Source organism: Leopardus geoffroyi, chromosome A2, assembly GCF_018350155.1.
Source record: "Leopardus geoffroyi isolate Oge1 chromosome A2, O.geoffroyi_Oge1_pat1.0, whole genome shotgun sequence".
Lineage (NCBI taxonomy): Eukaryota > Metazoa > Chordata > Mammalia > Carnivora > Felidae > Leopardus > Leopardus geoffroyi.
Window position 1 is genome coordinate 119,239,177 of NC_059331.1, and position 24,283 is coordinate 119,263,459.

Here is a 24,283-nt window from a genome sequence, read left to right on the forward strand (position 1 = left end):
TGGGCCCCACACCTTTCCAGGTACTCCTAGAGATGGGACTGTTCTGGAAGACGTCACGGGGGCCACCCATGGGCCTCTGCCAGCTCCTCAAGGGCTTGAGTGCCTGGGAACAAGCAATACATACTGTAGAGCCAGTTTGGAAAGGAGAGAGGGGGTCCAGGTGCCTGGGGACTTCAGCCCACTCTGGATTTCCATTTCTTTTGGAGACCACCAAAACAAATAAGAGGACCCCTCTCGAATGGCCACCCAGACTCTGGTGTCTTCACATTTGCAAGACTGGCTCACAGAGAGCGGAGCACACAATAGTCTCCCTCCCTCCCATCAGGTCCCCAACGCATGGAGCTTACCTTTCCAAGCCTCCAGCCCCTGCTCAGGGTTGGACCAGCCGAAGTCCCTGCTGCCCACCGCTCGGTGGAGTGTGGTGGGGCAAACCTTCCCCTAAACGCCTCATAAACTGCTCAGGCCTCGCTGGAAGCCCAGCCGGCAGGTCAGTATGCCTTTTACTGCTCAGCTCGATTGCACACCATAAACCCGACCTCACAATGGAATTGCCCCGGAAATTCTCCTCTAAATTATAGAGTTTGGTTCCTTGTGTACAAAGCACTTCCCATCACTTTCAGAGAGTCCAGGCCGCCCCCCGTTCACTGCACCCTCTCAGGGGGTCCCAGGAGCACAAAAGGCAACCAGAGGGTCCAGACCCGGATGCAACGGAGTCCCAGCTCCTGCCTAATGGACTGCCCAGGGGAGTGGGTGGGGAGGCAGGGGCTGTCCGGGCAGGTGGGCTCCTGCTGGTTTCCCCTGGGGGTACAAGGGCTGTGGTGGGGGGGCAATATCCGGGGATGCCCTTTTTGAAGCATCAGGATGATAGCGTGTCTGGATTGGAGAACGGAGGATGTAACATGGGAAGGGAAGAAACATCAAATATTCCAAATAGCATCGCTTTCTGGCAGGAAATAAAAACATAAGAAAGTTAAAGGAAGACGAAGCAAGCAAGAAAGCTAGGAGATCAAAGAGGCGGAATTAGACAGCTTTAGACCAATAAATTGTTCCTCGGGTGACACAGAGCAAGATGCAAAGAGAAAGACCGGGCCCCGCCGCCGCCGCCGCCGTCTGTCTAGACTCGGGCGGCTGGAGCGGCAGACAGCGATGGCGTTTAGAGTAAAACCTGCCCTGAAGTGAGATGACCCAGACCGAGTGGGGAGAGATTTCAGGGAGCGCGGGAAGGAACGCAAGAGGGCTGAGAGCCCACGCCACAAGCTCATCCCTGCTCAGCGCAGGTCCGGCGCAGGTCCAAACGGTCCTGGCAGGACGCGCTGCCCCTCGGCTGGGGCCAAGGAGAATCCAGATACCGCCGGCAAGGCCTTGGCCTTTCTGGGCCCAAGTCAGCCAACTGGGCCGAGTCCCGCGGGTGCAGAATTTTTTCTTTCGTTTCCGGGCTCCTCTCTCTCCTCCTGCCTTCTGGGGCAGGGTTTTAAAACGGAAAGGCCAAAGTCAGGCTTTCAGTAAGGGCCCCTTAATCGCGTGTTCTCCAGCCATTGGTTTCCTACTTATTTGGCTGAAAAGACACAAATGCACTGGGTTATATGTGATGATATTCACAGAAATACTCGTTGACGCTCGGCCTGGAGCAGGCACGTGTAGGCGGGTTTCTCATCAGCCGAGCTGTCTTTACAAAAAAGCATTTTTTCCCCCCTCACCGCTCTCATGGAGCTGGGTTCCTCCCTACCAGACAGAATGTATTTCCCTTGCTTCTTGTTCCCAAATAGTCCTCAATATTTAAATCCAGCTAAGAATGTTAAGGCCAGCCCTGGGGTTGCGAAGGGAGCTTGTCTCAGGTCTGGTGGCTGGCGATTTGCGTGTCTGAACGTTTCCACCCGCGCCCCTCGGGCGAGCTGCGCATCGGTTCTTCATCCACTGAGCAATCCCCGGTCGCGGCGCGGGGACAAATCCATCCCCGACGAGTGCAAACGAGCTGGGGCTGACGCGGGGGGTTTTGTTTGCGCGGCTAACAGGGAAGCGCTTCCCAGGCAGCCGAGCGGGAGAGCCGCCTCCCAGCCACCAGCCGGCCAAGGGCAAGAAAGGCCCCGCGTGGCTGTCCGTGAGGCCTCTGAGATCTCGACCGGCCGGCACCTACCTGGGGCCTCCATACTCGGTGGAGAGAAGCGGTGGCCACCGATCTGCTCCTTCGCCATTTATTTGTAGTTACATAAATCGAGCTTTGTATCTGCAGCTTGGCTACATGGCCACGGGCGGCTCTCGGGGAAGCTATAAAACCCTTCTTACAATCGGATGCTGTGAAATACTGTGTATTATAGGAGGAAAGATAATGAGGGCGTGTGTCTTCAATACCAACGTGTGTATATAAATGGAGAAAAAGAGAGGAGAGGGACGGCCGGGAGGGAGGAAGGGAGGAAGAGAGAGAAGGAGAGAGAAACGCTCAGGAGATCTGTCAGCCAAAATCCAGTCGCCAGTTTTACAGCGTGTACCGCGCGGAGATGCAGGTTGTAAACATTTTGTGGGCTTGGCAGAGACTATTACAACCCAAATAAATACACCGCGTGGCGTGTTCACAAGGCTCCGGCGTGCTTCGAAGTGTTTGTTCTCTGTTTGCTTTGCGTGTTCCCTCTGAAAGCATTCTGCACCAGGGGCTGATCCTCGCACCCGCAACTCGTGGCCGCCTCCTGGAAGGTTCCGGGGCGTGTTCCCCGCCCAGGGTCCGGGATAGGCTGGGCCTAGATTGGGGTCCCCTCCCTCCTCCTCGCCTCCTGAGCAGGGGAAACCGGAGTAGCCTAAGCAGCTTCACTGCCAAAAAAAAAAAAAAAAAAAAAAAAAAAAAAAAATCCGGTGGCGAGAGAAACCAAGGGCAGCTTTCACGACGTGAGCTCCCATTCTGGAGCTAGGATATGTTGTTATAATTATTTTAAATATTGCATTTATTTTAGAACAATCAGAACAGTTCCCGGTGTGCCTGCTCCCAGGGATTCCCCATCCCGCGCAACTTAACCGCTAAACCCACATTGGAAAGTCACCAGAATGCCTCCCCCCGCCTCCCCATATTCAGCCGCCAAATTTTATTGTCACTTATGCAGCCCGGGTCCTGGGGTCCTGGCTCTCCTGCGGGTGCTGGCTCACAGGGCTTTGTACCAGGGCGCAGCGTTAGGGAGCCTCCCCGGCCGCCGCCGGGCCCTTGGCCAAGGTATGCGCCCTGTGCACACCCTCTGGGGGGGTCACCGAGTCCCGGGGCTGTAGGCCTTAGTACTTGTGTCTGTCCGCTGGTCAGCCGGGCTTTCCGAGCGTTGCGCTGCCCCGAGGCTTGTCCGGGGCTGGGGACGATGACCCTAGAACCACCCCCGCGCCTGGAGCGATAGCCCCGCAGCCGCGGGACGGCTGCAGCCACGCAGCGACAGGCCTCCGGAATCCGGGAAAGGAATGGGGGAGGGAACGGTGCAGGTCCGGCGAGCCCCACCGCTTGCTTGTTTCCCAGCGAGGTTTCCGGCCCGGCGTGAGCAGCACAGAAAATATACGACCGCAGTTCATTCAAATCTGGGGCTCCCATTCGAGAAGGGCTAGCGTCAAGTCGACATCTTAGGAACTTCCCAGGGTTGCGGCGGCGGGAGATGGCGGCGCGGGCTCCTCTTGCGTGGAGCCATACTGCCATCTGCTGGCCGAATCTGGGCACTGCAGCCCCAGCAGCGCGGCCTGAACTTCGTCCGCTGGCGCCGCGGGCCGGGCACCCTAACCCAAAGCTGGGCGAGGGCCCTGTCCCTGGGGAGTGTGCAGGGAGCCCGGAATCTACGCTGCCGAGAGGGCAGTGCCCATAAAAGAGCTGTTTCCGCAGCCGCTTTATCGGCTGCAGACAGAGCAAACAAATGAAAGGGCTTTGGTGGAAAATCTTAATTGGGGCTGGACAGTTGTAAACTAATTAAGGGCCGAATTCCAGACAGTTCGCAGACCCGGCCTTTATGGCACACCCTTAACTGCCCATTCTTTGAAGTTCCTTCTGTCTGCAACAACAGAGGGCGTCCCAACCTGGCGGCGGGGTGGGGGTGGGGGCGTGAGGGGAAGCCCCATCCTCCGGCGCCCTGGTTCCCCCTTTACGCATCAGAACACAGATAACTTTCCAGAAGTCTCGGGGTGGTGGGGGGAGGGCGGGGAGAGCGAGAAAAGAATGGGGGGAGACTAGGCTGAACCCTCTGGCCACATCTATAAGGCGCTTGGGCCTCCGAAGTTGGAGCCGTTCCCCCCGCAGCCTTTTACACCCCATAAACGGTAACAGCCCTCATTTTCTTTTATGGCGCTTCAGGCTCGTCGGCTGCCTAGGCCCTGCCTCTGTTAGGACTTGTGCTTGGGAGGGGAGCGTAGGGCAGGTCCCAGAATCCCCTGGGCCAGCTTGACAGGACGCGGAGGTGCGGGGGCGCAAGGCTTGGGTCCCCTGAGAGCCCCCAAATGTCTGTCCTGGCGGCCGCGTCGGGGCAGTCGGGCTCCTGTTTCCCTCCTCGGAGACTCCTCAGGAGGCAGGCCCTTCAGCTCTCGGTCCTGCCCTCCCGTTCCTTGCCCCCCCCCCCCCCACCAATGCCAGGGGAAGGCTCCGGGAGTCTCAGTGGACCACGGCTGCGGAAATTTCTCGGGGCGCCCGGAGCAAAGAGTGGCCTTTCACTGCTACTGGACAAAGATACTGGGATTGCAGCCCAGCCCCTCAGAGGCCTCTGGGCCTCCCGGCAAAAGGGACAGGTCAAAACCAGGAGCCGGGCCTCGCCTCCCCTTGTTTCCTAGCCTTCCTCGGTTGCTTGCGCCGCCCGGCAGCTGGCCCCAGTGGGAGCGAAGCCCAGCAGGTTCCCGCTCTAAAAGCCGGCCAGAGGTAAAACTGGGGTTCTGTCCTCCGCCACCCCAGTCCGGCCCGGCCCCCACCCAGAGACTCTCCCCCACGCTCCCCTGTCCCAGAGAAGAAGGTGCAACGAGCTGACCCGCAATAAATAGAAAAGAATCAATATATTTTATTTGGCAAAAAGTTAAATATCTCAACACAACAATTTGGTCAGTAGGCCTTGAGGTAACTATTGCAAAATATACAGTGTATGTTGAGCCCGACGGAGACCCCAGATTCATCAAGGATACAAATCTACAGTAGCCCAATGGCGGTTTCATAGTGTATAATTTATTATCAATAAAATTAACTCCATTACAATAAGCATTCATTTTCCCCCCGACTAAAATTAAATGTAAACCATAGGTAGTAACCTTCTGCACATATGTATAGCTCCGAATTTCCTCCATGTTCATCCGGTGCAAGAACAATATGCAAGCTTGTCTGATTAATTTTTCTTTAATATGTGGATCATATATACAATGGATAAGACAGGTCTATAGAGTACGTAGAGACTAAAATGCCCGCATTTCAAAAGAGGAGAAAACCCATGAATCTGTGCATCCTGGAGAACACTTTTTCTTTCTTTTAAAATTTTATTTCACTGGGAAATCCTTACAGCTAGCTTACAATCAAAGGTTAACAGCCTAGTTATACAGAAGACATATTTCACTACCGAGAGCTATACTCTATGCAACTGTTTTTCTCCCTCATCAACAACCTGAGTTGAAATTGAATTTTCTAGCTTTCACAATCACAACGGGTGCGTCACCCAGCACAGAAGTTTGAGTCACAAAACATAATCACCACAATAAAACACAGTGTTCAAGTATCTGGGCAGATCACTCTGCCGCACAAAGAGCAAATTAAATTAACTACACAGACTAAAAACTATACAGCTCGCCATCAACAGTTGTGCATTACAAAAAGGTAGTTTTTTTTTTTGTTGTTTGTTTGTTTGTTTGAAGTCAGGAACAGGTAGATTTTTAAAAATATATATACAAGCTAGCACACACAGCCATCGGCACTAATGCTCTCCCCCCCCACACACACACCTTTTTTTTCCTCTTATAGAAAATGGAAAGCTTACAATACCTCCTCCTTGAAAGCGGCAGGCTGAGGAACCAGCCTGAGCCGGGTCTGCCAGGGGGAGATGAGGCCTGGAGTTTAGAGCCGCTTTGTGCGGGGTGGTGGAGGCTGGGGTGGGATGGGGGTGGGAGAAGGGGACGACGGGCAGTCCTTTCTCTTTCTCTCTAGCTCGCGCTCTCTTTTCTAAATGGACTCCAGTCGAATCACTCGTCTTTTGCTCGGTCCTTGTTGATTTTCTTCATTTTCATCCTGCGGTTCTGGAACCAGATCTTGACCTGCCTCTCGGTGAGGTTGAGCAGTCGGGCCACCTCGTACCTGCGGTCCCTGGTGAGGTACATGTTGAACAGAAACTCTTTCTCCAGTTCCAGCGTTTGGTGTTTCGTGTAGGGACAGCGCTTCTTGCGCGTGGAGCGCGCGTGGAGCCAGTTGGCAGCCGGGTTGCCTGCGAGGGAGACGGACGGGATTTAGGAGGAGGAGAAGCACTACCCACCCCCCTCCGCTGGGGGCCAGGGAACCTCCTAGGGTCTCCCGCCAAAGTGCCGGGCGCTGCTGAATTGGTTAGGGGAGGCTGCCGGACCTCCGACACAATGGAACGGTGGCAGACAGACAGAGGAACGGTCACTTACAATTGCACGCAGTAAAACCTCAGCTTCCCCCTCCCTTCAGAGGCCCTCTTTTCTCTTCCTCTGTCCTCCTGTCCTTTTCCTCTCCTTCCCACCCTCTGCACTTAGGGCAAAGAGTGAAATTTGGAAATAGATCTTCCTCTTGCCAGGCAGGGCGAAACCACCCTGCCCTGTGTTCGTGCAGCATTAATATTCTCTTCTCCCTCTCACTAACACACGCGCGCGCGCTCTCTCTCGCCTTCCCCACCTTTCCTTCTACTTCCCCCACTCCTTTGACCTCTCTGGAAGGCCGTGAGAGCTGGGCAGCCGGCCTGGCGCCCCTAGGCGCCCCGAGGGCGTTGATCACTTCTCCACTTTATTTGAATAATCTTGCACGGGGACCCTCGTGGCCCGGTCTCCTACAGCCTCATCTTGGGCAGGATTTACGCCGCCACTGGCTGAAGGCAAGAAGTGGAAGGAATCGGCCGTCTTCTCCAGCGTCTAGGCTGCAGTTGCTGCCGCCGCTCCAGGACATCTAGCCGCACAAAAGATTCTCTCTGCTGAGCTGCTTTCGAAGAACGGCCCAAAGTATTGCTGTCCTGGTACCGGGCAGCCAGGAAGAGGGGCTGCTGGTCTTGGCTCGGCCAGCAGCGCCTGCCCCGCCCTCTCTCTCTCTCTCTCTCTCTCTCTCTCTCTCTCTCTCTCGGCGGCAGCCGCCTCCCCTCCCCCCGAAACCTGGCGACCAGCTTGTCATTGCTCCCTGGACTTGGGGCCTCATCCGAGGCATCCTAAACAGCAACTTCTGGTTCCCGGCCCCTGCTCAAGAGGCTCCCAGCGCAGGCGAAGACAGGCTCAAGAGAAAGCTGAAGGGCTGGCAGATCCTGGTGGCCGGCGTGGAGGCGGCGGCCGGCCTGAAAGGAGGAGACACTTACTGGGATCGATGGGGGGCTTGTCTCCGCCGCTCTCATTCTCAGCATTGTTTTCGGAGAAGGCGCCTTCACTGGGCTGTTTTTCTCTATCAACTGGAGGAGAACCACAAGCATAGTCAGTCAGGGACAAAGTGTGAGTGTCAAGCGTGGGACAGTCACCCCTTCTGGCGGACAGTGGTTCAGGTTTAATGCCATAAGGCCGGCTGGAGGGCAAGCCCGCGAAGGAGAGCGCGCCGGGCGTGGGCTCCAGCCAGGAGCGCATGTACCTGCCGTCCGGCGCCGCCGCCGCCACGGGCGCCTGGGGGTGCACGTAGGGGTGGTGGTGGTGGTGGTGATACACTGCAGCGGGCACCGCGTTGGCGCCCGCCGCGTGCACCGGGTTCCACGAGGCGCCGAACACCGCCGCCTTGGACTGGAAGCTGCACGGACTGAAGTCGGGGTGCTCCGCCAGAGCGGTGGCCTGCCGGGGAGGCTGACCCAGGGCCCCGGGCGCGTAGCGGCCCGCGCCCAGCTCGTCCGCAGCGTCGGCGCCCAGCAGGAACGAGTCCACGTAGTAGTTGCCCAGGGCCCCGGTGGTGGCCATCGCTGTGCCCCGCGCCTGGCCGGTCGGCCCGACCCGCGGAAATTATGAAACTGCAGATTTCATGTAACAACTTGGTGGCACCAGCGGGGGGGGGGGAAGTACAGTCACCTAATAAGTTGCCGGCGCCCGCGCCCCCATTGGCCGCGCGCGTCACGTGTCCGCCCGGCAGAACAATAACGCGTAAATCACTCCGCACGCTATTAATGGCCCGGTGTTTTGCAGTCATAATTTTTATAGCAAAAGCCATATGTTTTTATGCAAAGGGATCGCGGCGCTCCACGATCGGGTTTGTTTTAATTGTGGCCAACGAAGATTAAAAGATCAAATCTGGCCTTGCCTCTGTACTCTCGTCCCCTCCCACCGCCACCACCAGACACACACTTCTTAAGCGGACTATTTTATATCACAATTAATCACGCCATCAGCAAGGCGCGGGTCCCGCGTGCGAGTGCGGCCAGTGGAGCCCCTCACATAAAATTAGACAATAATTGAAGCCATAAAAAAGCAGCCAAATCGCATTCTCGCTCTACTGTATTTAAATCTATATTTATGATATTTCATAAGGAGTTATTGTTTCAGAAGCCACACAGGCTGGTGGGAAGTTGGGAACGACCAACAGATTCGTTTGCTTCGCCGTGGCTCCCAGCTGTAAAAATTTACGAGGACTTGGAAAGGTTAAATTAGACTGTTGTGTTTGGTTGGCGAGCTCCCTGTAAATAATTCCTGCAGTCCCCGGAGATGCGAGTTTACCCCGGGCCGGCCGCGAAAAGTCAAATTCAACGCAGTATCCGTCCCAATCGAGCCACCGCCGCCCCTGGCCGAGCGCGCTGTGCAGGGACAGGCCTCTGAGTGGGGCACCGCCTATTGTGGGGCCCTGAAATCTGCCCGATTGGATCTCAGGGCGCTCGGGCAGCTCCCAAATTTGCCGCTGCGCCTCCAGCGAGCGCCCCACCGAGGAGCGGCCAGCTGTCCCCGAGGCCAAGGGTTGCAGGGCCTGGTTGTGCCGCGGGGTTCGCTCCCAACCCCGCGCCCCCGCTCCCTGCTTGTTGCCAGCCGGGAATCAGGATCCCCAGACAGACGCAGCAGGCGACCCAACACTGTGTCCCGACCTCGAAGGCCCTCACGCTGAGCTCTTCAGGCTTTGTCGCACTCCCCAAACCCGAGCTGCGAAAAAAACACGAGGCAGCCTCAGTGGAAAGAGAGATCGGCTTTGGAGAAGGTAGTGCCTCCAATGAGACCGCGCGGCTCCAGTAGCTGGGAGGCCCGCACCAGAGCGGCTGGCCTCGGGGGCCCAGTATGAATTCTTCAGGGTTCGCTCCTTCCTTCCTTCCTTCCTTCCTTCCTTCCTTCCTTCCTTCCTTCCTTCCTTCCTTGCCACTGTCCGGGTTCCCCCCTCGGTTTCCACCAGGCCAGACGACTCTGCAGAGTCACAAGGCCCAAAGCTAGGCAGGCCACGGCAGCTCAAGTCCAGGGCTAGAAATTAAAACGGGGAGGGGCACGGGGCATTGACTTTAATCCCATCCTTTAGCTTGGCCAAATTGAGGAAGGTATTTCTCACCCCTTAGAGTCTTTAAGGGGTAAATTAAAAGGCCTCTGCCTCTGTTAGTTGGAAGAAAATACCCACCCCCAAATCCGAACGGAAAGCAGCGACTCCTAAAAACGGGGTAATTAAATTCACGTGTGAACACTGTGCCTGCAAGAGTGTGTTTCTCATTAACCCACTTCCCTGGCGGCGAGGGCACTTCCATCCCCTTTTCTGCCTTCATTCTCCCCAACAGTTCCAGTAATCCTCCCCCAAACCCTGTACATCCCTGTCCCTAACGGGGACCCTCAAATGCCAGGCTCTGCCTCGGGGCGAGGCTGAGACGCCAGGCGGAGACCAACTGGGTGCCCCTTTATCCGCCCGCGCCGCGCCGGAAGAGGGAAGTGGCCGACACAGTGAACTCCGACGACGTGGCTGGTCCTGGTCGCCTCAGCCTCCTCCCCCCTAATATTTTCCTTTCCCTGTAAATTCCTCCGCGTTATCCCCACCCCCACCGCGGCCCGGTGTGTCCCAAATATCGGGCAGTTCGCGGTGCCTCTGAGATTTTCATGAAGATTTTCATTAAGAAATATTAACCCTAGAGGAAACCTCGCTCCTAATTGTAATTGTCTGCGAAAAGGCTGGACTCGCCTTGTTGTTTTTTCGACTTTTTGTGCCCAGAGAAGACACAAATTATTACTAGTATATTTTTTAAAACAAAAAGGCTCTTCCTTTAAATGGCTTTAGCCCCCAGAATAGGACAGTTACTACATAATCAGCAGGCGCTGAGTGTTCATCAGTACTTACTTGTGCCTAGACGGTGAGAAAAATTACAAAAACAAAAAAAAACAAAACAAAACAAAAAAACAAACAAACCCCTAACGTTATCCCCTTTCAGCCCAGAGATTTGGGGAGAAAATATTCAGGCTTTTGAGTCAGCTTTTATTTTGGAAATGAAAGGGACTGCATGTGTATAAACAAATAATAAATGGGTATAATTACAAACCATCTCTTTTCGCCTGAGAGTTCTAAAACCTTGGCCTCCAAAACAAATCCAATACTCTGGTCCAGAAAATAGCACAGAGGAGTTGAGGGGAAAGCAGTGTGCCGGCCTTTCAGATAACAGGACCGCAGGCAGAGCAATGGAAACAGCTCCCACAGCTGGAGCAGGGTGGGGAATCAAAGCTTGGTGGGCATGAGTGTGATGGCGTGTGTGTGTGTGTGTGTGTGTGTGTGTGTGTGTGTGTGTGTGTGTTTGGGGGCCAGGGAGGGATGAAAGTTGTTTTCAGTTCCGTAAGGATTCAACTGGCTTCCAATGGTGGACTACAACTTGGAACAAGGGCTCAAGTTTGTATTACAACGGTTCTGGAATTTAGGATTTCTTTCTGCTATTATTTGAAACAGACTAGAGCTGGAAGGGTCCCTGCCTCCAGCACCTTTCTGCACAAGGATGCCATATCTAACAGACTCTGAACCTGACAGAAGCTACTGGCAAACAAGCAACCAATCTTTGCCCTACCAGGGTTCCCTTACCGCGACTAAAGCCTGAGCTGGGACCTGCAGGCCCAGGAGACTCGAGGAAGCTTCCAGGCGGAATTCCCTGCGTAGCCAGGCTCCACATGGCTTGGCTGGGCCTCAGCACAGGTCCCAGCCTCAGGTGCCCAGTTAGGGTAGGGAGAGCCTCCTTGCCCTTGGTGTGGGCACACAAAAACGCCGCCAATGCCCTCTAATCGGATCTCTTAGGCTGCGGTTGCCAATCCGCAGAGTAAGAACGCAAGGCCGCCGCCATCCGGTCGTGATCATAACCGAGGCCTTGTCTGTGCAGCAGCACACCAGGCCCAGATCCACAGCCCTGGACAGCTGTCCCACGCAAGCCCCTCCTTGGCAGATTCCGACCACAACTTGAGCGCGCAGAGAAAAATAAGACCCCAGCCCCAGACTCTCCCCAAACCAGCCCTGGGTCCCTCCCGGAGTTAGAGCTAGGGAGGCGAGGTGGTAGAGATAGAAAAGTAGGCGCAGAGAGACTGAAGATGAAAGAAAAATAAAGGGAAGGGAAGACAGAAGGAAGAAGTAAAGGAAGGGAAAAAAACAAAAAGGCAAAAAGAGGAAGGAAGCGAGGAAGAAAAGGAAGAGTCAAAAGCGACTCCTGGGAGCTGAGGGCAGCTTACAGAAAGAAGGGTAAGTGACAAGGCCAGGATCCCAGCCCCTTTCCGCCCTGTCCCTCCTAGTTTGGCCCGAGTCTCTCTCAAAGGGATCTTTCCTGATCTCTACCCTGGATTGGGACTGGTAGTATCCCAGCCTTGCAGGAGAATGGCAGGATCCCTGGCCAGGCACAGGCCTGGAGTGGGGGGAGGCCCAGGATGGAAGCGTGCGCCCCTGACCTTGAATGGCTCAGGGCCCAGAATTCCTACCACGCCCCCGGCGTCCGCCAAGAAGCAGCTAACCTGACCATACCTGCTCGGGGCCAGGTGGGCACGGGGTGGGAGGTGAAGCCAGCAGCCTGACAAAGCGCTGAGAAGGAGGCAGGGACGCGGCTCCTGCACGGGGAAAAGCCGAGGTTGCCACCGCAGGCCTGGCACGACCAGGGCCTGGATGCCCCGCCCGGCCCGGCCCCCGCGCGCACAGGTACCTGGAGACGATTTCAACTGAAGTAATGAAGGCAGTGTCGTGCTGTCGAGAGAAAGGTGGATCCCAACAACAGGAAACTACCTAAATCACCGACCAGTTCTGGTGCTGCCCGCGCGGGGCTGCCTCGCCCGCCGCTGCCGCCGCCACTGCCGCCGCCACTGCCGCCGCCAAAGGGAGAACCCTGCGATCGCGCCCGGCCGACCCCCCCCCCCCCCGCCTTGCCAACCTGCGCCTGCGCTGCCACTGTGTGAGCGGCGCTACCGCTAAGGCATCACGGAGGGAGAAGCCACCGGCCCCGGTAAGGTAAACCTGGAAGAGGGAAGGAAGGAAGGTAAAGGAGAGAGAGGAAAATGGAAGGAGAGGAGAAAGCGAGAAGAGAGGAGAGCGAGCACTGTGCGTGCTCGTTTCCCAAATCTTGCTTCTCAGCGAGCACGCGCCGAGCTGCGGCAGCCCCGAGCAACTCGAAAGCGCCAGGGTCGGCAAGCAGCCCGGCTCCCAGTCTGGTCTCGGCCTCCGGCGGCGGCTCGCTCCCCGCCACTCGCTCTCCCCCTCTCTCCCTCCCAGCCAGCCAGCCAGCCGGGGCGCGCGCTCCCGCGCCCCCTCCCCCTGCCGTCGCGCCCCCCCCCCCACCTCCCGCGAGCAGGAAACGCGTGGCCCCGAGGAGGGCGACCAGGTGGGGGAGGCCATGCTGGGGGAGGGGGCCATGCAGCCAGCAGCAGTCTACCTAACTGCTGCCGCGGACGCTAGTGACGCGCTCTTGGCCCAGCCTGCTCCCCGGATTCTTAGGCTGGGGGTCATCTGGGACCAGGGGACCCACAAAACAACCGGCGTCTGCGAGCCTCCCTGGGGCTCCCGAAAGAAATCCTGTTTGGCTTCCTCTGTCTATGCAGCTCCCCTCTCAACTGAAACCACTGGTCCAAGACAGCCACAATCCAGATATACTAGCAAGTCATAAAACTGAACAAAAGCCGACAAACCTTACGGCACCAGGGCTATAGGGCCCAGACAAATTACGACCGTCTAGGTAATATTTAAATAGATGCCTAAAGTAATTGCAGGGGGCGCGGGCTAGTCCTCCTGTTGTAAAAGTGGTGGCCGGGATAAAGTGGAAGGTGAAGATAAGAAGTCAAAAAAAGAGGTAAAATTAAAAAGCTTCATTCCACAGCTTTTATTCTTCTATAAGAACATAAACATCGTCTTTTTTCCACGCACAGCAGCATTACAATATTAATTTATTCTGATTTAAGATTAGAAGTAAATAGAGCTAGAACTAACATTTATAATAACGATAGAATGCATTTGCATAAAACAAGATTGGCAATTTTTCATAATAATAGACATTTATACAGATTTGTATTTATAATTTTTCTTTTTCTGCACCTACAGGTTTGACCCTTTTATGCATGTAACTTCACAGTATAAAGGAAACCCAAACAAAGTCTCCCTTCTCTAGTCTATTCCGCTTGCCCCAGCCCTCCTTGGGTTCTATGAATTTTAGAAAGGAAAAAGAAAGAGGAAGAAGAAAAAAGAAAATGAGAAAGAAAACTCTCCACAAGACAGGGAGAATTGCGGTGTGCTTGTCGTGTGTTACCAGTGGTAACAATTACTTAATGACAAAAAACCCCCACTAAATCCACACGCATAAACAAAACTACCTTAGGTTATTTATCTACAGACAGAAGGATATGGAAATTCAGAGGTAAGTGAAATAATTTAGTCCCACAATGCAAAACTAACACAAACTGGAAGAGGAGTTTCCTTCTCCTGGTCGTTCTTTTTTTTTTTTTTTTTCTTTTTCTTTTTTTCCTTTTAAAGCTGGGATATCTTGCAGAGGAAGGAAAGATTAATCTTTCTTACTCTCAATTTTTTAATCAGCCAAAGTCAAGCCCTTTTGCCAGCCTGCATGTCCATGCCTGTAAGCCCTTCTCTTTGCCAAGGAAGAAAGAAAGAAAGAAAAAAGAAACCCAGGGGCCTGTGTCCCCTGATTAAACACAGCCCAGCACTCCAGGCAGGCGAGCCCGGTGGCGGCTCCTTGCACCATTGACCTCAGGCCAGACACCTCAGCGCCTACAATGGGACCTCGGCCTTCCGGCTAGGTTTGCCCGCCCCCGCAGGAAACCAGCTCCACCGGGAGGACCGGAGCCATTTCCAGCAGAGGAACCCCGAGACAGCAAACCAGCCCAGTCACCACTCGACACTTCAGGACAATAGTTCTCTCTCTAGAAATTTAGCACGATATGGCTTTTTCCCCCAGAAAACAAGTAAACCAGCACCAAGCAAACAGACAAAGAAACAAAAAGTCAGAACAAACCAGCCCTGCACAGATGTAACGGCCAGCGAGATGGCGAGTGTGGGAGGGAGGAATGGGGCTCCGGCACAGGTGCGAGTTCCTGGGCAGAGGCCGAAGACAGAGGGAGGAGAACGGCTCTCTGGCAGCGGGGAAAAAAAAAAAACGGCGTTGCCTGGAGCTTCATCAGGAAAAATTAAAATTGGCTGTGAGCTCCCGGATCCGGTTTTCTCGGTTCATTTTCTTCAGTTTCATCCTGCGGTTCTGAAACCAGATTTTAACTTGTCTGTCCGTGAGGTGGACGCTGCGGCTGATCTCTAGGCGCCGCTCTCGAGTAAGGTACATGTTGAACAGAAACTCCTTCTCCAGCTCCAGCGTCTGGTGCTTGGTGTAAGGGCAGCGCTTCTTCCTGCCGCTCTTTGCTGTGAGCCAGTTGGCTGCGTTTTCGCCTTTGGAATTGCCTGGCATTCAAGAGAATAAAGAGGGGAAGGTTAAATCGGGGCCAGGCTAGGCTGTGCGCAGGGGTGAATTTGGGACTTCTCTGCCATAAGAGGGATGCCCTAAGTCACACGGAGTTTTGCGGCCGTCCCCCCCCCCCCTTTAGCTTGCTCAAGAAGATCATTCCTCCAACAGGCATGTGCAAAATGGACAGGGCCTTCAATCTACACCTACCCTCCCAGCTCACATGTCCCTCCACTTTCCCCCAAACACCTGTTTTAACACAGAGCTGCCAGGCGCTCCCAGAACGAAAGAACGAAAGCCTGCTGCTGTACGGCAAGCTGTACTGCTTGAACTTAACGCCTTTCTCTGCTTCTCGCCCCAAGGCCGACAAGCACTTCCTGCAGCCCCCAGGCAGGGAGCATGGGTGCCTACTTGGAAGGGAGGGGGGCCGTTTGTGTCTCACTCCAGTCCCCTGATTGCCTAAGGCCCAATGAGGAGAGGGACAAGGACACAGTTGGGACCTGGAGAAGGCACAAAAAAACTGATTCGGGGTCAAGGGCCGTCCCTCACGTCCTTCCAGGAGCCGGGGACATGCAGTCTGGGCGATTCCGAGTTTCAGGGGAAGTGAAATGGTCCCTTTCGGACTCTCAGCTCAGGGCCCCGGCGTCCGGGCGGGATTTGCCTTTTCTTCTCCCCGCAAGGAGGATTCCCGCCCCTCCAGCAACTTTGAAAAAAGCATGGGGGATCGTAAACTCGAACTTCGCCGGTTAATGGGCTTATTTATTGGTGCTGGCGGCTGCTTATTTTGGATGCCTTACAAACATCCGCGCTATCTGCGGGCGAGCCACTTTCCTCCCTCCCCCTCCCCCCGCGTGGGCCGCGCCTCGCAGACTGGGCCCAGACCACGGCTTAGGGTGCTCCGGGCCACGGAGAAGGGCATGCACGAGAGGGGGGCTGCTTGTCCCTGTCCTCGGCCCCAATTGGGGTGAGCTGAGGCCAGAGCGGAGGACGTCTTGGTGTGGGGCTCTAAGTCGGACATGAATTTTTACTGCGTCCCCACGCCCAAATATTAAAAAGCAAGTTCACAAGGTCAGCCTGCCTGCAGTTTGGGCCAAGGCCGGCCGGCTGCTGCGCGGACTCCTGGCTCTCTGCTCTTTCCCTTCTCTGGGTCGGCTTGCCTGTCTGCCCGCCTGACTGCGCCCCTTCAGCGCGCCCTGCTTACCCAGGGAGTCCTTCTCGGGCGAGGCTTTGCTGCTTTCGGAAGGGGCTGGGGAGAGCTCCTCCGCGGCCGAGGACGACGCGTGCGCCTCCTCGTCGCCCTGCGAGCCCCCGCCGCCGCCACCGCAAGTCAGCGTGGGGGGCGGCGGTGAATCGAGGGCTCGCTCTTTCCGGGCTGCATCCGCTGAGCCGGAGGCGAGTGCGGGTGGCGGGTCGAAGCCGCGCCCGGGGGGCTGAGCGGGGAACGGGCCGGCGCCGAGCTGCTGTGCGCCGCCGCTGCTGCCGTAACCCTTGGCCGTGCCATAGGCCTGGGAGAGGCGGAAGTAGCCGGGCACTGGCACCCCGCTGGAAGTGCTCAGGGAGCAGCCGTCGGGCGGCGGGCCTCGCGGGAAGGGAGCCAGCTCGGCTGCGGCGGTGGAGCCTTTGGGGCATTTGTCCGCCGAGTCGTAGAGGCAGTAGGAGCTCTCCTCTTTGATGTTCTGCGCGAAAGAGCACGAGGTGGCCTGCGGCGGGGGTTGGGGTGGTTGCGGCGGGGGCGGTGGCTGTTGCTGGGGCGGTGGCGGCGGCGGCGGCCCCTCGGGCTGCTCCATCCGGCACGACCGGGGCGCGTCTAGCCACAGGTCTATAGGCGCGGGCGCGTAGCTGTGCGCCCCAGGACCCAGGCCCCCGCTGCCGCCGCCGCCGCCCGGCGACGCCGCCTCATTGCGCTTGCCTCCCAGAGCCGGGAAGAGCCCGCAGCTCTGCAGCCCGTAGGGCAGGTCGGCCGCCGGTGGCAGGTAGACCCCGCCGTGGGCGTAGTAGCCGCCGCCACCGCCGCCCCCGGCGCCGCTGCCACCGCCGCCAGCCTCGCCTCTGCCGGAGCTGATGAGCGAGTCGACCAAAAAAGAGTTCGCGGCGGGGCTCTCCGAGCATGACATTGTTGTGGGATAATTTGGCGAAGGGAGCAGATAGCCCTTTCTGGCTGACATTTCTTGTGCAAAACATGCTGAATACGATTAGCAATCCCCCCGCACCGCGGCGGGCGCCCGCAGCCAATCCTGAGCCAGAGTTTCCGCGCGACCACTCCCAGTTTGGTTTCGTAGGCGCGGGGCCGCTCTCCGAGGGCGCCCTCTGAGCCCACGATTGATATAAATATGTAATCTGTATTGATGGGCCAGGAGACGCACACCCAATTCCTCAGCCCAAAGGCCAGGAGCTGTGGGGGCTGCCCCAACGTGGCTAGTGGGGGGCCTGGTTCCTGGGCTAGCCCCGCCCACGCTCGGACGTGAGCCCTCCTGCGGGGTCTGTTTGAAGGGCCCTTGGGCCCCCGCGCAGTTAACAAGTGGGGTGTTTATGGTGCGCACCCCGGCCCGCCTTGGGTGCTCCCCACTCTTATTTCGGAATTAGCCACTAGCCTTCCATATACTCTAAACACTAAGCGGGCCTATTGTAGGGCCTCAGACTCTTCCCATTCGGCTCCGGACCTGGAACTGTCTCCTACAAGTGGCCGACCTGGCCGTAAGGCCACCAAGAACCTCAGAGTGTCCGAGATCCAGAGCGCACTGGAAGCCGGCTATTGCCACTTCTTTCTTGATTCCCATACGTAATTTCCCCCCAAATGTATTGCCCTGGCTTCTCAACCCCCACACTCTCCCCAGCCAGTCGTTGATCCACTTAGGATCTTTGTCTCTGGTATGCTCACCTGGCTTGCTTTCTCTGAAGCTGCTGTCGGTGGACCCTGGTGACCTGGAACGAGAAGGGGGATGGGGATGGCAGAAGCGACTGGCAACCTTGGCTGAAAGACTCCCCTACCCCTATTCCGAGGTCAGAGCCAGGTCCAGGCACCCCATAGCCCCATTTCCCCGGTAGCTTCCAAGCTCAAACGCCGTTTCAGGGAAGTGAAAGAAACATTGCTCTTCTGGGTCTTGGGTTTGACTGGAGGCGACGACCTGGAGGGGTAAACTTGGAGAAGGGGCGGCGGATGAGCACCTCTGCCGTACAATTCTCAAGCTCTCCCTTTAGCCTTGGCATTCGCACGCTCTCGGAGGTTATGACTAGAACCAGTGTCACCACACTCCTGCCTCTTCGTCCCCTCCCCTCTTCCCCCCTCCCCTCCAAACCCGCGGCTGGGGCAGCCCTCACTCCCGCGGTGTGCGCATTTTAACGAGGCCCGCGGTGAGGAAATCCGTTCCCGGCAAGCCCGGGCTGGGCTCGTGGCCCAGTTATAGCAGCATTTGGAGGCCAGGCCCTTTGCTCAGCAGACACCGGGGCCTCCTTTTTCCCTGGCCATAGGAACGCTCTCTCAGTCAATGGAAACTGCTGTCCCAGGGCGCTAGCCCCTGTGTGGGCCTCTTACATATCTCAGGAAATGCGACCTTTTCCGGCCCGGATCCAGTAGAGTCCAGGAGGTCTCTGCCTTGCCCCTTGCCGGTGGGCTACAGCTCTCCAGGATGCCCCAGGCCTGCCCGCCGCACCAGCTCCAGCCCCTGCAGAGGCCTAGACTGGGGCTGCTAAACGCCGGGATCCCAGGAAGCAGACCGCTCAGGCCTCTGCCTGCAGCGGGGAAAGACCCTTGCATCCCGGGTGATTTGCCAGGCACTTGGCCTTGTTCCTCCCGGTGTGAACCCAGACCGAGAAGGAAGCCGAGCCTGAGAAGACCCAGAGAGGGTGCACGGGAGAGCTGGCGGAAGAGCCCTGACGCTGGCTTCTGAGATGCAAGCAGTTGCGGAATCTGCCTGTTGTGGCTGCTCTCCGCCCGCCCGCAGAGCCGGCGGCCGCGCCACAGTTTGCGCTGCGCTCTAGCCGCTTCCACCCAACTGGCCTGCGCCTGGCGGTGACCGGATCCGCAGACTGGGCATCGAGGGTACAGAGGAAGGGGATAGGGAAAGACAGAGAGACACAGAAGGAGAGAAGGCCAGAGGGAGAGAAAAGAGAGGGGGAGAGAAGGGGAGAGTGTCTGAGAACTAATTCTTTCCAGTCCACAAGCTCCTGAGGCCGAAGTAGCAGCTGCAGCCGAATCAAGTATGTGTGAAGAGATCAGGAGCTGTCCTTCACTGCCCACCTCCTTCCCACGAACAAGGCCAAGGCAATTTCTAATCTGGCTAGGCCCACGAGATCGACAAACTTCCGTATGGAAAGCTTCAGAGCTCGGAAACCTAGGACCCTTCTCTGGATGGGCTTGGTCCTTATCCCACTCACCAGGAGGGTGTAACACATTGGGACTGTGGCGCTCAGCAGTGCTACTGGGAAATGCCACAAAACTGAGGACTGCTTGAGAAGGGGCTTTGCCTCTTAGCACTGTTCATGCCAATCAAGAAAGCTCTGCAGAGTGTGAAGTAGGTCCCAAGAACAGGAGAGGGTTCCTTGAAAAGAACGCGTCCCAGCAGGCCAATGGGCCAGGACTTGGTTACTCTCCCCACTAAATGCACAAAGCAACTTCCCAAGGCTGTAGATTGGAAAGGGTCAGTGGCCATGGGAGAGGATGCTTGAGATGGCAGAGGCTAAGAAAATAAAGTGAAAAGTCAATGATCTAAACCTATCTTTCTCTTTGAAAGTTAAGGCCCCTTTGGAAAAGCTAAGGCCAAGCTCTGATTCTTATCCTGTGAAAAATGCACATCTGGGCATTCCCACAATTTGACCCATCATTCTCAAGGAGTTCACAGACTCCTCACAGTCTTCTCCTTGGGCCCTCCAGAATGTTCCAGGACCCTCTGGAATTCAGCAGCGCTGCCAGTTTGACTGGTAAGACAAGCCGGTTGCCCCGGCCCTAGGCAGTTCAGGCTTAGTCTGGTCAGGGCTCCGTAGGGTGACCAAATGGGCTTCTAGGCTGGATAAGATCCAAGAGCATGCAGGTGCCAACCAAGGTTACAAAAGTCAGCTTGGTGCTGCATCTGCTATATGAAGGTCCCCTTGGCTGCCGACTCAGAGGAGGTGGAAGGCTTGCTGCAGCCTCTCAGACCATGGCATTGGCACTTGGGTCTTCACTGACCTTTGGGAGAGCTGGATGTTTTTCTCCAGTGTCTTTTCTCCCCTTGCAATAAACCAAACGGGATGTTGAGTTTCTTGCTTAAAAAAAAAAAAGATGATGATGATGAAGAGTGTGTAAGCCCATGTGAGAGTTCTTCTCTGGCCCAGGACCGCCACCCCACCCCCACTGGGGCTTGCCGAGCCTGAAGCCGAGCGGATGGACAGCCTTGCCGACGCGCCGGGGCGCCGACTGGCCTGCTGCCGCTGGTTCGGAGGAGAAGATATCCACGCAGCAGAAACTCAAGTTAGAGGCTACTGCCCTTTCAGCTGGTCTTGGAGCTCCCAGCATCCCCGACTGCCCCCAAGCCTCTGCACTCCCCAGACCGTAACACTGAGGTGTTAACTTTCTCAATAGAATATTCTGTTTATCGATTGCCTGGGCTTTCCCAAGGTTCTCCATTCCCGAGAGAGATTAAGAAAAGCGATTTAGTTGCAGCATGTGTAGGCTTCTGGACACTCTCTTCCCTCTAACCCATTTGCCTTCTTTTCTTCTCTCCTCTTCTCCCTCCCTCCCAGCTGCTGAATTTCTCTCTCTCTCGCCCTCAGGATGCTTTTGACCTAAAACTCTCGGTGCCTGCTTCCTTCAGCCAGGCCTGTGTAGTGGTTATATGGCAGCCCCTAAAGCCCACGTTTTATTTAGGAGTAAATATTGTCTGTTTCTACCTGGGTAATAACGCTTCCCCTCCCCGTGGCCATGGAGCCGAAGTAATCGCCAGGCCGGTGGAAAAAGCCCTTTGGCGAAGATTACGATGCATTTCACCAGAGAGCGGATTCCTACTCCTCCTGAGTAGGCCCTCGCAAATGACCAGAAATAACAAACTGTTATTACCAAAAAACACCTCTTTTTAAAAATACTGGGTACTGAGATTGAGATAGCCAGTAAACAATCTGTATCTGTAAATTGTTCTCAGGGCTTTCCAGGGTCAGAATTATCTGACCCGTTGTGGAGTTGGGCTGTAGCATCACAGAGGAAAAACAAACGCTACTTTCACATATCTGTTTTAACAAAAATTATGGACTTCTCTGATTCTCTCCTTTACTGTATAGTTAAAATATTTTTTATTGTAAGCGATGACATTCTTTTCTCGTTCATGTTTAAGAATGTCAGCATTTCCAGGGATATTTGCTGTGTCTGCTTTGAATTAATCAGGTGCAATCTATCCCTCAACAACGCACTTTAAACTTTTCTCTAAATCCAGCCATTAAACTGGCCCTTCTCTCGTGATGGGGGAGTGTTGGGGCCTTTTCTCATGCTCCCTAAGTTACAGTATCCTTAATTTTGTCCGTAATAAACTGCTTCTGGCCTTGAAACTAGAAGTGGTTCTGGGATTTTAGGGAAGGCTCAGGCTGCAGAGAGCATGGTGCGGGTGCCCACTCGGTGTGGTTCCTGTGGCTGCCTTATTCTGACAGAATTTGGAATCCCGAGCTCAACAAAGACTAGTGACTTTTGATAGGCAAATTTACGAACACACACACAGGCACACAGGCAGCGCCTATTTTCTGAGATTCCTGCCCCCACTCACCCATGCACTGTATATTTGTAAAAATAAAAAAAAAACCATTTCAAGAAACTAATGAAAACATCGGAATAAAAACTTAAATATAAGAAAAGAGGACATTTGAATCTAGCCTCTGAAATCTTAAGTCAAATGATTATTTTAAAACGTGTTTTATGACAACGCTGATGGACAGATTGTGATCAGAGTTGATTCTCAGTGCGAGCTTTTGAAAACGTATAGGTATTTACCAATACCGTTTTTGCAGATTTTGCAAAATATGCAAAAGATATCATTTTTACATCTAAGAAATCACCACAAAACCCCAGCCCGGTTTATAATGGTACATTCCGAATAAGCAAATACAGACTTCTCTGGAAGCTTCAAAAATCATATGTGACTTTTTTATATTGGCCTTCTTCAGAACAAAGGTTTTCCCCAGGCTGCTAGGGCACCTAGTAAGAAACCAGCGGCCTCCCGGATGTCTGCCCCAGGGAATAAGCCAGCCCCAGCGGCCACGGTTGCTGATCACTTCATTGTTTGGAGTAGAAACTTTATTTTTCCCAGCCCCGCCATCTCTCTCTCTCTCTCTCTCTCTCTCTCTCTCCCTTTCTCTCTCTCTTTTCCTCTCTCTCTTTTCCCCCTCTCTCTGCCCCCCCTCTCTTTTTGTTGCCACCACAATCCCGATCCCAGTAGAAGCAGAACCCTTTAGCTTGGATGCCCCCCATCCTTGGCTCGTCCCATTCTGAACATTTCTAGAAAACTGAAAGATCGCCTTGGGTGAATTGATGGCGCAGGGAGCTTAAATCGTCAACTTTTCCACTTAGGCCTCCCCCTGCTTTCCAACCTTAGTGAGCGATGGGAGAAAGGGGGGGTGGGCTCAGCGCCTATAGCGTCACCCAGAGCGCACAAACCCAGCCACTTTTCCCAGTCCTGCTCTGACATCGGCCACTTCCCCACTCCCGCCTCAGCCAGATTGAAATTGCTAAACTTGTGGCCTCTTACCTTGACACATTTCCGAAATCACTGCCAAGGGACAGCAGGCTTCTCCGTGCCGCGACGCCTGCGAGGCCTAAAGAAGGCGCGTTGCTTTAAATTACACCAATTACTTCTCGAAGGTGACCCCCCCTTTTTTTGATACTAAGGGGAGCGGGACAAGTGAAATAATGTAACGTGCTGCTCTTAGTATCAGAAGCGAACAAAGGCCGAGAATCGCGCTGGGGTTCCCGGCTCCCCGGCGGCTTTGACATTGATCGGACGTGCGCCATCTCGTGGCGGCTGAGCGACTAGGCCTAGCCCGAACTTCAGCCCGGAGCCCGGGAGAGGGAAGCAGGCTCTAAGGCATAGACTGAGGGAAAGAATGTGCCCAGCCCGCTGCTAAAGAGATCTCATTTTTACATCTAAGAAATTGCTGCAAAACCCCAGCCGGGTTTATAGCGGCGCATTCCAAATATGCAAATTGGCCGGCCCCGGACGGGTTTACGACCACATTGTCACAGCCATCGGAGGACGGGCTTTTATAGGGCTCAGAAATCAAACCCGCGCCCGCTCGCCGCCCGCCCGCGAACAGTCCTCCTGGCTAGACTCTCTCTAGCAACTTGCAAGACTTTGGTTAATCTTTAACCGTCCCAAAGGAAGTCTTTCCTTAAACCCTGGGTTTCCCTGCCCACCCCTCACTGCCCCCCAAGAGAGTCGTTGTTCACCTCCGTGTGTCTGTTCATCAACCTAGACATTCATCTAGGGGGTCTGTCCCATTCCCTTTTGAGCTCGATTTCCCCAGTCGCGCCAGTTAGACAAACACACAAACAAATAAACAAAGCGTGGTCTGGGGTCTGAGGCCTCTCTTCAAATTCCACCTTCTCTGCAGTTCTGGCCCTGCCTGGGTGGCTAGGGAGAGGGTGGGGGTAGAGGTGGGGGGTGGGCAACAAAAGGCTCTGGCCTTTCCGCTCTGCCCCTCAAGGTTATGGGTGATGTCCAAATTTAAGGCAGAAGTTCAAAGGCAGGAAACAAAGAGGAAACCGGCATCTTTCTTTCCCCAAAGGGAAAAGGCAGCCTCAGCTGGGAGCTTGGGACAAAGTGCCCACAGAGGCTCCTGAGAGTCTACTCTTTGTACCCAGACCAGTCTCTGTCTTCCTAAGGAGATCCCCAGGGCACCCTACAGTGCTTCTACTTCAGGCCTCCTAGTCCTGAGGTGAGCAAACCCAGCTTGGGATCAAACTAATCAGCCACTTCAAAGCCCAGGGCTTTCTCCCAAGTCTCTCTCCAGTCTGAAAGGATGAAACCCCCAATTCCAGGTCCTGAGATACTCCATTCCTGGGACCCCGCCCCCCACCCTTCCCAAAAGGACCTGGCCAGCCACCTTGGCTTCCCAAGCCTGGCTTCCAGTGGAGTTAAATCCCAACTAAGTCACCTCCCCACCCCTGCAGGGGCCTGATAACTTGCCTCTTTTTGGGGAGGGGGGGTTGGGGGGGCAAACATTTGGCAGTAAAAGGCAAACAGGAAGAGGACTGTCACACCAGGACCCAATACTCAAGTTTCCACAGTCTTTATTTTCCTTGTGCCCTGTCGCCTGTGTACATGCTGCGACATACGTGGTGGGTGAGAACGGAGGACAGGCCA

General features: G+C 55.3%; 2 protein-coding genes and 1 long non-coding RNA gene across 7 annotated transcripts; 1 reads left to right on the top strand and 2 right to left on the bottom strand.

Moving 5' to 3' along the window:
- Nucleotides 1-4,970: 4,970 nt before the first annotated feature.
- Nucleotides 4,971-11,041, bottom strand: HOXA9 (homeobox A9). The gene is made up of 2 exons (XM_045495162.1): nucleotides 7,488-11,041; nucleotides 4,971-6,395 (listed from the first exon to the last, which is right to left on the bottom strand). The coding sequence occupies exons 1-2, from the start codon at nucleotides 8,065-8,067 to the stop codon at nucleotides 6,157-6,159; spliced, it is 819 nt and encodes a 272-aa protein (XP_045351118.1). The 5' UTR covers nucleotides 8,068-11,041; the 3' UTR covers nucleotides 4,971-6,156.
- A 1,288-nt stretch (nucleotides 11,042-12,329) lies between these two features.
- On the top strand, nucleotides 12,330-13,831 carry LOC123606608. Of its 3 annotated transcripts, XR_006716380.1 has the most exons (3): nucleotides 12,330-12,515; nucleotides 13,108-13,241; nucleotides 13,604-13,831. It is a non-coding gene; the product is annotated as an uncharacterized LOC123606608 (long non-coding RNA). The 3 variants fall into 3 exon arrangements; XR_006716379.1 differs by lacking the exon at nucleotides 13,108-13,241; XR_006716378.1 differs by lacking the exon at nucleotides 12,330-12,515 and having other exon boundaries at nucleotides 12,569-13,241.
- Nucleotides 13,371-23,011, bottom strand: HOXA10 (homeobox A10). Of its 3 annotated transcripts, XR_006716376.1 has the most exons (4): nucleotides 22,670-23,011; nucleotides 20,131-20,207; nucleotides 17,845-18,104; nucleotides 14,855-14,965 (listed from the first exon to the last, which is right to left on the bottom strand). XR_006716376.1 is itself a non-coding variant. In XM_045495161.1 (2 exons), the coding sequence occupies exons 1-2, from the start codon at nucleotides 17,129-17,131 to the stop codon at nucleotides 14,691-14,693; spliced, it is 1,239 nt and encodes a 412-aa protein (XP_045351117.1). In that variant the 5' UTR covers nucleotides 17,132-17,257; the 3' UTR covers nucleotides 13,371-14,690. The 3 variants fall into 3 exon arrangements, 1 of the variants encoding a protein (XP_045351117.1); XR_006716375.1 differs by lacking the exon at nucleotides 20,131-20,207; XM_045495161.1 differs by lacking the exons at nucleotides 17,845-18,104; nucleotides 20,131-20,207; nucleotides 22,670-23,011 and adding an exon at nucleotides 16,168-17,257 and having other exon boundaries at nucleotides 13,371-14,965.
- Nucleotides 23,012-24,283: the final 1,272 nt, after the last annotated feature.

What these genes read in the sequence shown, in the direction of transcription:
- HOXA10 (XM_045495161.1), bottom strand. Translation starts at nt 17,131, where the DNA reads ATGTCAGCCAGAAAGGGCTATCTGCTCCCTTCGCCAAATTATCCCACA. An exon ending in GCCCGAGAAGGACTCCCTGG is followed by an intron (nt 14,966 to 16,167) that starts GTAAGCAGGGCG and finishes CTTGAATGCCAG; the next exon opens with GCAATTCCAAAGGCGAAAAC.
- HOXA9 (XM_045495162.1), bottom strand. Translation starts at nt 8,067, where the DNA reads ATGGCCACCACCGGGGCCCTGGGCAACTACTACGTGGACTCGTTCCTG. An exon ending in CAAGCCCCCCATCGATCCCA is followed by an intron (nt 6,396 to 7,487) that starts GTAAGTGTCTCC and finishes TCTCCCTCGCAG; the next exon opens with GCAACCCGGCTGCCAACTGG.